The 15,585-nt window shown below is 43.5% G+C and overlaps 1 protein-coding gene across 4 annotated transcripts in view; it reads right to left on the minus strand.

Moving 5' to 3' along the window:
• ARL15 (ADP ribosylation factor like GTPase 15) overlaps positions 1–15,585 on the minus strand; it is a 327,109-nt gene that overhangs the window by 180,075 nt on the left and 131,449 nt on the right. For all 4 annotated transcript variants that reach the window (XM_019532053.1, XM_019532054.1, XM_019532056.1 and 1 more), the window contains one exon: positions 13,933–13,992. In XM_019532053.1, the coding sequence (XP_019387598.1) occupies positions 13,933–13,992 (60 nt within the window). The remainder of the gene's footprint in view (positions 1–13,932; positions 13,993–15,585) is intronic.

A 15,585-nucleotide genomic window follows, 5' to 3' on the forward strand; every position in this document is an offset into this window, starting at 1 on the left:
AGGTTCTCGTCTGCCCATTTGCTGAGCTTGTCCAAGTCAGCCTGGATCACCCGCCTATCTTCTGGCATGGATGCTTTGCCCCAAAGTTTGGTGTCATCGGCGAATTGAACTGGGACAGTGATCCGAATCAGTGAATTGAATCACTGTGCCCCGAATCAGGCCAAATCCAAATTGAACATGGCCCACTTTGCACACCCCTGGTATAATATGCACTAGGTACAGATATTTGAAAAACAGACGCCTCTCCCTTCCCCCACCCAAAAATTAATTAATGCGAGTTTGTTTCAAGAATAAATCAAGTACACACAGGATTCTAAACAGTGTATGGGATGCAAAATGACACTGATATAATTACTTTCATGAACAATCCAATATCTGACAATAGCGTTGCACAGTGGCTCTCAACCTTTTTTGTACCAGGACCCATTTGTAAACATCTATGGCCAGTCCTGACCCAGCAAATAGTTTAAATAGAAAACAGCCCCCTAGCCCCTCACTCCCAGGCCCGTGCTCCCAGGCCCCCAGTGTGTGGGGCAGGGGCGGCCCCAAGCTGCCCCTGCCCCACACAACTTGGGGCTATCTACCTTGCAAGCTGGAACTCTGCCAGCCTGCAAGGGAGAACCCACAGTTTCCCACTTTTCTTCCTTTAAAGGAGAATCCATTTTTAAAATTTGTTCACAACCTTTTCATATATTCTTGCAACCCACTTTTGGGTCGCATCCCACAGGTTGAGAAACATTGGTGTAGCATGCTACAGCATAGCTACCTTAAAAAAATAAACTTATTTTGCACACTGTTCAGCATTAGGAGATATTCTTTATTAAGTGACAGTAATGAGGTCGACTTTCAGAATATTCTTTTCTTCAAAATTCACCAATGCCATAAAAAGAGCTGTCACATTAGTGACAGCATTTTCTCTGGTGAATTTGAGTCTGCACAGAGCAATTAACAAATGAGGTCTAGTATTCATTTTTTCATTCTCCTCCCTGTTGATTACTCCAGTCATAGGAACAGTAGAGGCAAAACCATATTACTACATAATTTGCTAAGATTTTCTTCAAACCTTTCAAAGCAATATCTTTTAGGCACAAAAAATGATGTTACACTTATAATCATGTTAGATCTGACCATCTGTCAGATGGTCACATAAATGTAGACAAGTACACAAAGCCTTATGTAAATTCACTGCTAATTTAGTCTCCCCTCATACCCCAACAATTCAGTATAGAATTATATAAAGTAAATAATCTTCTTTCATTTTATTACCAAATTAGGTTATATACAATATGTTTAAATAGGGTTATACTGAAGCGCTGTTATATTTTCACACCAGTGTCATCATCTTTTCACCCTATTAGCAAATAGGTTCCATCTTGATCAGACTCTATAACCCTTTCCATATGACTTTCTATGTTACTTCCAGTTAGTATAAATTACCACACGAACAGATGCAATCTCTCAGCTGGCAAGGCACAAATGATGAGAAACAGGAACCTGAGACTTCACATAAGCAAGGAAATCTACCCAGCAATTGAGTTAAAGCAAGTTAGTGCCACACTAGCCTTTTTCCTATTATCATTGTTTCTGCTTATCTGGTTTGAGTTTTAGCCAGCTACTTTTTATCTACCTGTAAAGCACTGATATATTTGCTCAGAAAGAGAAAATCCTAAACTGTGTAATATTTGAGCTATGACATCCCATTACAGGGCACACGAAAGCACATGGGTCTCTATATGTTCTCCTTGAGTCAGGACAAAGCAGTAAGTTGTTTTCCTGGTCTCACTATTCTTTCTCTTCCCACGGGGGCACAAAACTGGGAATCCCCTAATTGCTAGAGGGAATAAGAAGGAGAAACAGAAAGGCACATGATGTTGATGTGCTTCCCACAGCAACTAATCCCAGGAACCAGGACCTGGATATAGTAAGTCTCTCTCTCTGGGCTCTTTTAACTTACTCGTAAATATCAGTATTGACACAGAACAAAGAACCCCACCTAATCGCCACCAACACCACTTTGCATTTCCTTTGAGGTCTCTTCTTACAGTACTGCCTTGATTCAAACCTGGTTCACTTCATTTTTGAAGCTATTATGGCTCAAGACTTCACGAGTACAGAAAAAATTTACAGCAAGCAGAGAACAAAAAACAGTGAGAAAGTCTATACCTCAGCCTGCAATTTTATTTATTTTTCTGACCTCTACACCTGAAACAGAACTCTTGGCATTGAGAAGTTTCTAAAGGCAGCTAGGTTGACATTCTCTGCTTTAACTCACAAGGTGGGGAGAGCAATCACTATTCTGTCAGCAATAGGTAGTATGTGTACAGCATAAGCCAGGACAAGAAACAAGCAGTACCAGAGATGGTGGCAAGTACCCTGTTAACGATGACCCACAAGCTACATTACTTCTCTATGGAATGAACTAATTCTTCAGTTATCTTTCACAACAAATGCACAGTTTTAGAGATGCACTGCATTTAGCAAAGAAATTGAATAAATGTTGTCACCAATTCCACAGGCTTTCAAATTAAGTGACTTTAAAATCTGAATGGTCTACGAACATGGACCTTTGTGTACCTCTCACAAAGTATAGGATGATCTGAGGACAGCATCCTGCTAGGTACTCCAAAAAGAGTCAAACAAGGCTAATTGATAAGGGAAATATTAGGAGACATTTCTGTTCCTCCAGTAACTGTTTGACTGACTAGGGTCTGCAAGCCAGCAGCATATCTAAGCTAATTTTTCCAGGACAAGCCACCAGTATCAGAGACCATCAGTAGCACTTAGCATAAACCTCACTTAAAGGTTTACTGAAATATTTCCTTCAGAAGAAGAAATGTAACGTGAGTCATACAAAGATTCAACTATTTGTTTCCTTTCTGTCACTTAAGCTGTAATGCTATCAGCAAATGTCAAAATATTCCTAACAAAGGATGCAAATGTGAGATTTATATATAAAATTAAACAAGACCACAGCAATAGTACTAAACAGAATATAAACCAAATGAAGGTTCAGCATCATCATTAAGTATATAATATAATATCACTTTTAAAAAAAACGAATAATAATTTCTAGGGGCGTTTTTTGCAGCTGAAAATGAATCCCACTGAGATTAAGCATTATTACAGGACAAGATTCACAATAAACTTGGCTCAAGCAATTGCACAAAAAGTAAAATAAACAAATTTCAAAACAAGGCTTCCAAAAAAAAAAAGGCATCAAAAGGCTGACATACTGAAGTTTCTCAACTTTTAATGCTTATATAGAAATAAAAACAAACACAAACAGAAATACACAAATGTTTTGCTATTTTAAAAGCCAAGGGATTAGAGTGTCCATCTCTCAGAGCATATGAGCCAACACTGCTGCCAACACCATCCCTGCTGATTCACTTGGATGTCAGAGAAGAGCTTGTGTGGGTTAGATTTAGTTCAATAAATGTCTAAAACAGAGTTTAGTAATCATTCTCTTAAGTAATGCTCTGCCAATTGCAGAACTGCAATTCTCCTTTTTAAATTATTAATATTTATTTTAAAAGTTTTAAGTGGAACAGCTTTTTTCTTCCAACACCTGCAGGTATACATAAAGCAGTCCCACAGACAAAACTAGCAGGCTTGCATCAGACACCAGCCTTATTCTGAGTCAGAGTTACAGACCTCACCAGTTGAACCGTTGATCAACACGATATCCCTGATACTTAAATGTAGTATTCTTCCTGCCTGAAACTCCCCTTTCCACCTCAACAAGGTCTAAGAACCAACCTCTCCACAGCCCATCTCCTAGAAAGCCGTATGTCCAACCCATATGGGCAAAATCTGTCAGCCTTTTTCTACCCGTTAGTTTGACCTGGCTCAGCAGCATCTGTGTAGATAGGGTGCTGCAGTGGGTTTTTTTGGCTATTTGATAAAAGTGCCAAAAGAGCCCCATGGAAGCACCCAATCTATGCAGACATTGGGTGAACCAGGTCAAACTAACACCTTGCCTCTTCTGGGCATGTGCCGGGCTCAGTGTAGGGGCACACTGCATTTAGTTTTATGTAAAGTGCCTTTTATTTTTTTTTTTTACGTTTGTAAGCAGTCTGCTTGCTTTCATAAGCCTGGAAGAAACTCTCTCACTAGGAGGGTAATAAAGCAGGAACAGGTTACCCAAAAAAGTTGTGGAATCTCCATCCTTGGAGGAGTTTTTTTAAGACCAGGCTAGACAAAGCTCTGGCTGGGATGATCTAGTTGGGGCTGGTCCTGCGTTGAGCAAGGGGTTGGACTAGATGACCTCCTGAGGTCCCTTCCAACCCTAATTTTCTACCCTTCCATTAAAAAGTACATGCCCCAGATCAAGTGGATGTAAAAATGAAGCTCTAAGTACAGCTGCAATGACCTTTAAAAATTTAGACTTTTTATACCACTTGCCACCTGTGGAGACAGTAAAGACACCTACTGCATAGTATCAATAAAGAGGTACGGTTAACCTCACTACTAACACACAAAGACTTCCTTCTTATGAGTTACCTACAACACACAGGGAAGTGGACTCAATGTCCCAGAGAGGCCTCTTGTAAGTCCTATGATCCCAAAATGACTCTAGGTAGCAAAGTATGTTTTTAATACACGAACTGATGGCCAATAGAATCCTATTGACTTAAGAGGAAACCAAAGAAGCACTGGTGGAGGGCTTTTTTGTTCGTTTTTTACTTTTTAAACCTTTATTATACAAATATTAAAAACAAATGGTGAAAGTGCAAAAACACCATTGTCACCACAGATGACAAAGAAAGAAGGAAAGAAAGATTTCTTGTAGGCTACTCTAATCAAACCTAGCAAAATCAAATCACAGGAAATGACTCTTGGAATAGCCAATGTCAAAGCTTGTACAGGGTTCATTTTATAAAGCCAGCTGCATCTTTTTGTGGCAGACTGACATGTTTTGTTACATATTGAGGATGCTGCTTGAGATTTTAGTGAATTTTTAAAGAGAGCTGGCCCTTCCATATCTCAAGCATGGTTTCCGTTTTGATAATCTAGTATTTCTCCAGAATAAATGGTTGTAAGGAATTTTTTATTACTATGAAAAACAATACTTTGAATTTAATTGCTCCTTTTTATTATAGTCTTCTACACACACAAATCCTTTCAAAGATTAAAATCGCTTTTATACTACATGAGCTCCAATGTTGTACACACAATGCATGGCTTCTCTGCAGGGGGAATGGGCATGATCTCAATGGTAAAATTTAGCTGCCATCTAAGAGCAAGTTCAGTGAAGGTATAGTAGTAATATGCAGCAAAACATTCTTCTGCCCTTCTTGGGCACGTCCAGACAAGTGTGCACATACATTTCCCTGGGGACAAGTAGCAACAGCACAACTATGTGCTGCTGCTATTTGTCCCCAGTGAGTGCTCGGGCATGTGTGCTCCGGCACAGGGTAAGTTACCCCAGGGGGAGTATGAGAAGCTGGGCCAGCACCTTGGCTGGGGGCCAGCACCAACAGCCTTACCTAGGGTCCTGGGGGCTTCCCAGGGCTCTAAGTAGTGGCAATCTGGTGCACAGGGCCTGGTCAGGAGCGGGAACATGGCTCCAGCTGGCCAGGCTCTGGTTTCGGGCAGCGCACGCTGCTGCCACATGCAATGCCCTGCTTTTTTTCAGGTGCAGGTTTTTGTTGTTTTTTTTTAAACACCAGGACCTCTTGGTGTCAAAAAATTAGGGGTTGGAGATCTCAGCTTCAACGGCACATGGGAGATGTCCCTTGATGCGGCCAAGGTAACTGTGAAAAAGAAGCCAGAGACACAATATAGAGATCTAAAACTATTTATGTCAGTGCTGGTATGATAGGGCTGCAACTTCTGAATGAGGTCTCCAAGTGCTGGAAGCTGTTAGGGAAGAAGGGCAGGCACCAATCAGTCTACATAGGCTTTTCATTAATATTCTTTCCCTTTGCATCGGCTGTGTGTCAGAGAGATACAGGCCTATTTGTTGCTTAAGGGACCACAGGCCAGTGCCCACTAAGAAATGGTATGAGCATCCCTTAGAAGGCAGGCCACTGGGTATGTAACAGCTGGTTCCTCGGCACACATCAAAATATAACAGGGATGGGAGTGACATCATAGGTTTAAAATGAGTGCACCAAGGGGGAACACCAAGCAGAGCACACCCGACATTACCCACTGACCCTGAAACAAGTCCAAGGAACTAATGGACACTGCCCAACGAAACTCTGCCTGGAGATGGGATCAAACCAGGGACAGGAAAGTGGTCGCACAGTTCCCCAGAGGTTTTCCAAGGCAGAGACTCCTTCCTGGTGAAAGGATGGATGGCTAGCTTGGCTAGGGCCAAACTCCTGGGACCTCTTGGTCAACAGCCCTTAGTGGGGCCACAGATGGGGAGTGCATAAATAAAAAAGTGAGGGGACTAGTGCAGCCCAAACCTCAGCAAGAAGTTCTGGAGGAGGCAGTGAAGGGGCTGCAGCCTGGTGCACTCTACATAAACATGCACCAGGGTCTCCCTCCACTTGCAGAAGAAACAGGTGTCAGAGGAGTCTGTGAAGTGTGCAAGACACACACCCATGGTGATGGCTCCATGAAGTAACTGCCAGCTGAGATCCCCAGTGGCTGGCAGAATCAAGGTGGAATACAGACTTGGGTGTCTGGGCGGGACATGAGGGTGGGACAGTGGAGGGACGAGCATGTAGAGCTGGTGGCAATGGACAGGTTGGAAGCAGACCAGCTTGGTATCCCTCATTCTGGTAAGATGAAATGGGAAGCTCCACAAAGATATAGGACACTAGACTAGATGGACCTGCAGGTTACCCAGTATGTTCTCATACGTTCTTATAGCCCTGCTCTTAAACCTCAAATTGGAGTGAAAGAAAACTTGTATGTACAACAAAAATGACCATCCTTTCTTCCTAAGGCAGATATTAATATGGCTAACTATTTCTCTCTTCCTCTGAGAAATAAGAATCCTAAAAAAAGGAAGGACATTACCGGAAGGCATGGCTAGTGCTCCCACATGCAAAGACTTCACTACTACTGCTGATATAGACAGCACTGAGACACTGGTGTGCTGTTGGGCAAGAAAAAAAGTCTGGCATCTAGTATCAACAAATTCTGTTAATTTGAACACAACGTGTATAAAAGTCCCAAAGACAGTAAGCAGTGCCAAAAATGGAGCACAGAAAACACTCTTAAAAGAAGCAGTGAGAGCCTTGTCCCCAGGGTAGCCTAGATCAGAAGCTGGGCACACAGATTTCAGCATTAGGTATGGATTTACCTGGGACTCACTTGCTCTTTGGGCATGCTTAGAGAGACACCTGCATATAAATCTCTCTTCTAAGATGGATCCTTCTCCTAAACAAGTAAGGGCCTCTGTGCACCCAGCGTTTACAGGTATTATAGCCTCACATGTCAAACAGTTTTTGAAACCTGGAGATATATGTTCGGACACATTTGATCACTCCTGGAGAACACATTCTTCTCCTGAAACAGAACAAAAGAAACCAACTAATCACTAAGTTATTTTCCAAACTATTTACAAAGAACTGGAGGTAAGTAAAGAACAAGCAGGTAGCAAAAAGGCATTACTGGGAGCTTCAACTAGTGACCACAAGCAGGGAGAAGGAACTGAAAGGTAGTTTTTATGGCTCTATCCTCCACCCCTAGTTGGAGGCAAAAGGGCATTCAGAGCACTGATATCTCCCAAACAAGTACTGATTAACAAGTCTTCCAATCAAATCCATCAGACAGCTGCACCAGTGGCAGAATCCATTTGAAAAGAAGCAGGCTATTGCAAGGGTTTAATTTCAGTGCCACAGAGGTCAAGAAGTTGCCAAGACAGATTCCCTCACTTCCCCACTAAGTTCTTGGAGAAAGGAGGCCATAGGGCATCTCAGGTACACGTGAAGTTCTAATGGACAACAGTGGCCAAAAGAATCCAAGGTATGTCTGAGGTAGAAGCTACCTGGAAAAATTATACAAAGCATAATTGGAGTTTGCCAAATGGGTAAAATAAGCTTTATATTCAGCACATAATTTTTATAGATGCTGAAGCTCAATTTTCATGTAGGATTATCCAACTTGGAAATGTTGGATAACTTCAATACTCTGCCAGAACTTTAAAGTTTGTATGCTTTGTGATATGGAACACATACCTAGAAACTAACACGCAAAGGCAAACCATGCTAATTTTCTGGGCAACTACAAAAGCAAATCTGAAACATTTAGAAATATCATGTTTACAATCATGTCAGGCTGAAAAACAGCACAAAAACAATGCTTTGTGGCACTGGTTTTCTCCAGTCCACACAATCAGAAATTCTTCTGGACAGAGTTCCTGCAACTTACTTCTATTGTTCTGATGAACAGTATAAAACACTGCTATTAAGCATATAGCCGCCACTCTATTGTTTTACTTCTCTGCCTTCTCCAGTCATGTTAGCTAGCCTTATCATCCCATACATCCATTCTCCTACACCGGTCTCTTTTTTTCCTACCCTGCCTTATGCCTTGTTTTTCTAGACCATTATGCGCCCTTCATTAAAATCCCTTCAGATACCACCTACCCTGTCAAAAATGACACAACTGGCTTCATGAGATATTCTTACAATAACTGTTGCACTTCCTCTATTGAATGTTTGTGACCATGTCATCAGTACTCTTGCCCAGCTCTCCACAATATTTGCAATTTTCCAAGAACTCTAATAATGAGCCCCATCTCTGTAGCTTGAAACATAGCCTGCTAAAGTGGAAAACAAACCACCAGAAAGAGGCTGCAGAAGTTTGTACATGAAAGATATCTAATAGAAACTTTGAATTCACTAGAGAAATCTTGCCCCAGCTGTGATTTTGCAAATCAAAAGAAACCAGACTGCTAGAAAACTAGTAGAGACATAGGACTTTTCACATTTAAATGAATCATTCAAAACTAAGTCCATCTGCAAGTGAGGAATTTTACCATCACTTTCCAGTTCACAGGATGGTAAATAAAAGTGATAAAATATACTCTTCTGTCTAAAATTTCATGACTTGATCTGAAAGTCATTTAAATGGCCTGTGGAATGTATTTATGTTCTTCATTTAGCTCCCAGTAATTATCCACGTCAAACAAACTACCAATAGTTAGCACTCCTTGTCACAGTATCATAGTAACTAAGGTCCAAAGTAGAGATGGTTTTTCCAGGATGGAAATTAAATCTCATGGGGACAGGGATAGAAGTTGGGCACTGGTAGTGCTGTCTTGTGGAATATACTTTCCAGGGATACTTTCATGAGCATGAGGTTTATGTTAAACTACAAAAGTTGGCTTCTGCTTAGCCATTTTTTCAGGCTCTCTATGCTGTCTCTACATCCTGCAATTCTCTACCAAACCCAGATTAATGCCTGCCTATAATGCCCTGATAGGGCTTCACTAGACAGCAAGAACATTAATAGCTCCCAATTCCTTCCCATGTCACTCATTTTTTCAGAATTACTGTGCAAAGGAATATTTAAAAAATTGCACTGACAAGCATATTACTGTATTTTAGGTTCAGATATACAGTCTCCAGTAGCCTAAATCAGAAAAAATGTTCTCTCAACTGCCAAACTCAATATTTCTCATTGTCGTGTAACTTCGGGGGGGGGAGGAAGATTTCTGAAATTACTATGGAAAAAAGTGTGGGTGCTAGATTTGACAGGTAAATGTTTTCAACACTAAAAGTACTCGATCTTAGGTCTATATAAAGGTCCTTACTGAATCCCAACCTTAATTTATTTTTTTTAATTAAAGTTTTAACATTTCAGAAATTAAATTAAAACCCTGATTCACTACAGCAAGTTAGTATTGCTTAAAAATGCAAAAAATGTTTCTTGTTAAACGGTGTAAAGTGTTGGGACACTTCATGAATCAAAAGCATTAAAAAAGTTAATGCAGACTGAACTATTTGCTGCTTTTAATTATTTAAAGCAGTATATGTGATAAAAGAAATTTGTACAACAGAATCCAGTTTGCTTCACTGTGCCCCATGTTAATATTAAGGACCAATAATAAACTAATCAAGACAAGAACAAAACAGAAAAGGGTCTGTGAAAGTTATAGGAATTTTCACTTGTATTATTCAAACAGAAAATGGAGAAATGGACACCTGGCTGTATTACCAGCTCCAGCAAAACAAAAAACCACCACCTTCTACTACAAGGAAGGGTATTCCTTCAGTCAAACAAAAGGAATAGTACACAATCAGCATCTGGTTCACATAACTGCCTGGCAGCTGAAAGGAGGAATCTAAAAAGTATGAGTTTTAACAGTCGGGCCTTAAAGTTCTGCAAATAAAATTTCACTATGCTCAGACAAATGGACAGGGTTTGCCATTTTTCATTGGATACATCTGCAAGACAATTTGTAAATTAATAGTGTGCATCACAAATTAAATCTAAATGAAACTTTTTTCCTTTTGATTGACATGCAACAATGAACAGTGAAGCTTTTGAAGACAGACGCCTTTCAACCTTTCTTCAGCTTCCCAACATCAGCTGCCCAGACAAGATTTCCACAATACAGAAGACAAAACTAGCCACAACACATTAGTGCTGGAGGAAAACAATGCAACTTGTCGGAATAAAATTTAAGCAACAAAGAAATGACAACAATTACACTGATTAAGACTCATTTCTGCACATTCTGACTGCAGTCTAATGGCTGGCAATCCCCCTCCAAATACACAAAGAAGGGAAGAAGTATCAGACAGCCACACTGCCTGACAGGTTCACAACTCTCCAGAGCTGTAAGCACAAAAGCTGATGGTGTTATATTCCCTGTCGGAGCACTGTGGTGCATACGAGTCTCTATAACAGCTGCCCTATATAGCTCATCAGGTGAGGCCTCTCTTTCTTGCAGCCTCCAAAAACTTTTGTTCTGCTTGAAAAAATATTTATCGTGGTCAAAAAGAAAACATTCCTTCCAATTGGGAAATTAAGAATCTCTAACCACCACCTTGACACAATTAGCTCCCTTACCTAAGCAAGGGAAAAACAATTAAAATTATGATGCTTATCCAGCAGAATCCAGCATCACGTGCATCTTTGCACTGAAAAATGGTGGTGGGGTGCTTTAATTAAAGCTCATTTCAACTAGCTTTAGTTAAAGCACCCTCGTCACCATTTTTCAGCATAAGAATGTTGACATGTGATGCTCCGGGCACTTTAAAGCAGCTCCCCTCCCAGAACATGTCTATAAACACGTCAAGTTTTGAAAATTGGGCCCTAACTAACTTTCCCAATTACACAAAGCAAAGAAATGCAGAGCTGAATAGAATCTCAGACATCATACAGATACCACAGTGATAAGAACAATGCCCAGACACATGCATCCCAACTCCTGTGCTATGCTCCCCTTGCATGCTCCCCGGCAGACCCAGAAGTAGACTGGAAGTATTTCCAGTCTACTTCTGGGTTTGCTGCCGAGCATGTGGAGGATTTCCATTCACTCCTGTGAGACACTCCATCCACCTCACCATCGCAGCGTTTATGAGCCACACTGGTACCTCGAGGTATGTCGGAAAAACATTTAAAGCTATGTCTATGGCCAAATCGAATCAGCATCGAATCTTCAGACTTGGATTTGGCCAAATCTAATTGGGGACAGCAATCAAAATCAACTAATGGAATTACTGTTCCTGCTTCCAAATCTGAATCAAATACAACCTACTATGCACACCCCTAATTAATACTAGCCACCTGCCCATCAAGAATGATGGGCAGGGATGGAGCCCTGCGAGACTCATGCCTGCCCAGGTCTAGGCCCACTCCCCCATTCCCTCCTGCTGCTTGGGGACTGGGCCCGCTTCCCCACTTCCCCGCCACAACGGTGAGGGGAGAGTAGGATGGGCCTGGGCCTGATGTGGGGGAGAACTGGGCCCAACGATAGGAAGACACCAGGTTGCCAGGGCTGGGGGGAAGCAGTGGGCCTGAGCCGACCTGGCGGCAGTGGGGGGGATGGGAGAGAAATGGGCCCAGGCCTGAAGCAGGGAGGAGGCCAGCTCCTTGCCTTTCCCTGCTGCTGCCACGTCAGTCCAGGCCAGGCTGGGCCCACTGCTCCCTGCACACCACCACAACGGGCTGGCTTCTCCCCCTTCTCAGGCCCCCACCCCACATTGGGCCTGGACCCACTCCTTTGCTCCCCGCACCACCACCACACACCCACTTCTCCCCCCTGACCTACATCAGGCCCACTCCTCTCCCCACCACTGCTGCGTCAGCGCTGCAGGCAGCAATGAAAGAAGGGGAAAGGGGAGGGAGTGTGCCAAGGCCAGCACCAGTGACTTGATCCCCCACCCCACGGCATCCTGACCCCCCTTACCTCCCACCATGCTGCCACTGTCACCTCCAAGGAGCAAGGGAGGAGGGGCAAGGCCAGCTCTAGTGGCCTCGCCCCCCACCCCCACTCTATCGTTGTGACCTGCAAAAAACATCCACTCCTTTGCCGCCACCTCCAGGGAGCTCTGCCCCCTGGGCCCCCCGCCATCACGGCAGCGCTCCACCATGCCACCACCTCCTGTATGAATGCTTATTCACACTCTGATTGGCTCTTTCAGTCAGCCAATCAGAGCACGAATAAATCGTTATGAAAAGACTGACAGACAAGGCTTTTATATTATTAGAATGCTTTTGTATACAATAAACGTAACAGAGTCCTGCTCCAGGGGTGGCCATGGTGCCTCTGGAGCCCCCTCAACACTTATCAGTTTTTCTCTCTTTGAGCTATCTCCCCTTTTCCTTTCCTGCCATACCTTGATGTAGTTATCTTTTAGATAAAGGGAGGCTGCCCCAAGGCTCCCCAAGCCCATCTCGCATGAATACAGGTGTCTGTGCTCATAGTCTTCAGGGCTAATTATGTGGGCTCCATCCTCCCCAATATCTACACCCTCACAAATGTCACACATACTAATCGAATCATAACCACCCCTACAGGCCACAGGATCATAGCTGGCTATCCTTTCATCAGCCCCTCTGTAGGCTATGGGCACTCTGACCCCCTTGGTCTCCAACTGTAGCTCTCCTGACCTTTGGTCCTTCTTCTTAGACCCTGGGCCCACTCCTAGGCTAGCTGAGATCCACGGGCTCTGCAAGTCTCTGGTTATGGCTCTTTTGACCTCCGGCACCTCCTGAGCCCTGGCCCTGCTGGGGCTAGTGAAACCTATAGGCACCCTGGCCCTACCTGCTTCCCAGGCCCTCTGCTCTCTTTCCCAGCCTTCTGTTCTCTCTGGGCCCCCTGGACCTCTATTCTCTCTCTTCTCTCTCTCTCTCTGGGCCAGCTGGGACCTCCTTACCTCCCCTTAGTCTCTTCCACAACCCACCAGACGTTCCCCAACCCAAAGCCTGTATCCTGGCTGCTACACTGGCCCTAAGGCTGAACTCCCAGCCCTAAGGCTGCCTGCCCAGAGACATACGTGGTGCAAGCCAGAGTCACTCTCTCAGCAGTCTGCCCAAGGGCTCCTTCCCTGTCAGATACTGGAATAAGACTGCCCCCATCTACCTCAGGCCCTGGGCTTATATATACCTCAAGTCCCCTTCCAGTCAGGTGTCTTTGCTGATTGCTACCTGAGCTGTTTCTAGAGCTTTCTCTCCTCTAAATGTGACAGGTGCGCTAAGCACTGTCATATACATGTACACATACACACACACACACACACTTTTTGAAGTAATCCAATTTATTTTACCAAGCAGTTATTTCATTTCCTCAGCTTGTGATGCCTTTATAAATAACCCAACCTCTAAAATGAATGTCTGTCAATTCATTATTTTAAATTTCAGAAAAACAATGCGACAGAAAACACTAGCAGAAATCTGCAAGATGCAAGGGCCACCTCTCCTCTTAATCCACATACAGTGATGTTTTCAATTATGTCTTTATACTGTCAAATGAACTTAAAACTACCAATCAGTTATGCAAGCAATTAAGTGTCATACCTCCAAGTTCCTTTACATTCAAGATGGCATTCTGGAACGGCACAGCTTTTATGCTAAAGCCTGAAATTAAAATAAAAAGTGTTAGCATCCTACTTGACTGGGTGACAATTTGAAAAAGAATATATCCATTAAAAACTTCTATTTTGTTCACTGTGGCTTCTGACAGACGACTCTCCTAGTAACATTAAATATCATGGGAAGACAAGAAGCACTGAACAAAAAATAAAATCAACACAAGAAGAAGTATGAGATTGTCAGTACAACTTTTATTAAGGTTTTATTAGCTTGGCAAAAGGAATTCTATTCAGGCAATAATTTGACAATTAAAGTTTCTTCCTCACAATCTTATATTCTGGCACACGTTTAAGAAACTATGAACAATAAAAGCAGATTGGCTATGAATGCTTTTAAACAATCCCCATTATCCTAATTTTTCTGAAACTGAATCTTTGCAGATTTTTTATCAATAATACAAACTAAGTTCTCTAAGATTTTGAGAGACAGAGGACACTAAGTCAGCTAATTGTGCTTTATTTTTAAACAAGATAGCTATTGGTAGAGGTGCGCCAATACATCGCCTCAATATCAGATCGGCACTGATATAAAGAAATTTGATTGCATCGGAAATTGGCCTGATGTGGCCAATAAATGCCTATGCATGTCAGCAGCTGCAGCTCAGCACAGCACATAGGGAGCAAGGAGCACAGCCTGGCAGCTTGGAGAGCTGTGTGCAGCTGGTAAGTGTGGTGTGGTAGAAGGGGAGGGAAGAAAAAAAGAGGCATGGGGGGGGCACAGATCAAGGCCCCTGTGGTGAGGGAAGAGTGGGGCTGGAGCTGGGGCAAGCACTGCCCAGCCACAGCAGGGCAGGCACGGGACAGAGCCATGGCTCATTCGGGGGGCAAAGGGAAGGGAGGGAGTGGCTCCCACCGCTACGCACTGCTCATCCAGGATCTGCTGGTCCAGCACTTGCCTACTTATCCAGCAGCTCCTGCTCCTGTTTCCGCCATTCATCCGGGAGGGCATGGAGGGTAGGGAGATGTACGTGTGCACCCGGGTCTGTACAGGGCAGGGTGGGAAGACCTCTGTGCAGCCCCTGCCTCAGCCCACGCCACGCAGCTCTGGGGGCACACGCACTCCCCCCATACGCTCCTGGATGAGCAGCAGGAGCCACTGGATGAGTGCCAAACCAGTGGGCGAATGGCAAACCAGCAGCTCCTGGACAAGCAGCACACAGCGGTGGGAGCCACCCCACCTCCCCCCACCCCCTGGACGAATCGCAGCTCCATCCCACACCCGCCCTGGCTGGGCAGCACTTGCCCCACCCCCACTCCTTCCTCACCACAGGGGCCTTGATCTGCTCCTCCCCCTCCCCTTCCACCACACCAGACTTACCAGCTGCATGCAGCTCTCCAAGCTGCCGGGCTGGTATCAGAAATTGGATCAGTATTGGACAATATGCCTCCTTAAAAGTCCGCTATCGGTATCAGCCCCAAAAATCTCTATCAGTGCACCCCTAGTTGTTGGTTATTTAATAATACGGCTTACAAAGAATTAATAAAAGATTCATAGAAATTACGAATGCCACACACCTGAGTAGTAGCAATACGTGCATCCATGAGGCTGCCTATGCCTTTAAGAATCTTTGCATCCATT

The sequence above is a fragment of the Crocodylus porosus genome, unplaced genomic scaffold (genome assembly GCF_001723895.1).
Source record: "Crocodylus porosus isolate Cpor-Errol unplaced genomic scaffold, CroPor_comp1, whole genome shotgun sequence".
NCBI lineage: Eukaryota > Metazoa > Chordata > Crocodylia > Crocodylidae > Crocodylus > Crocodylus porosus.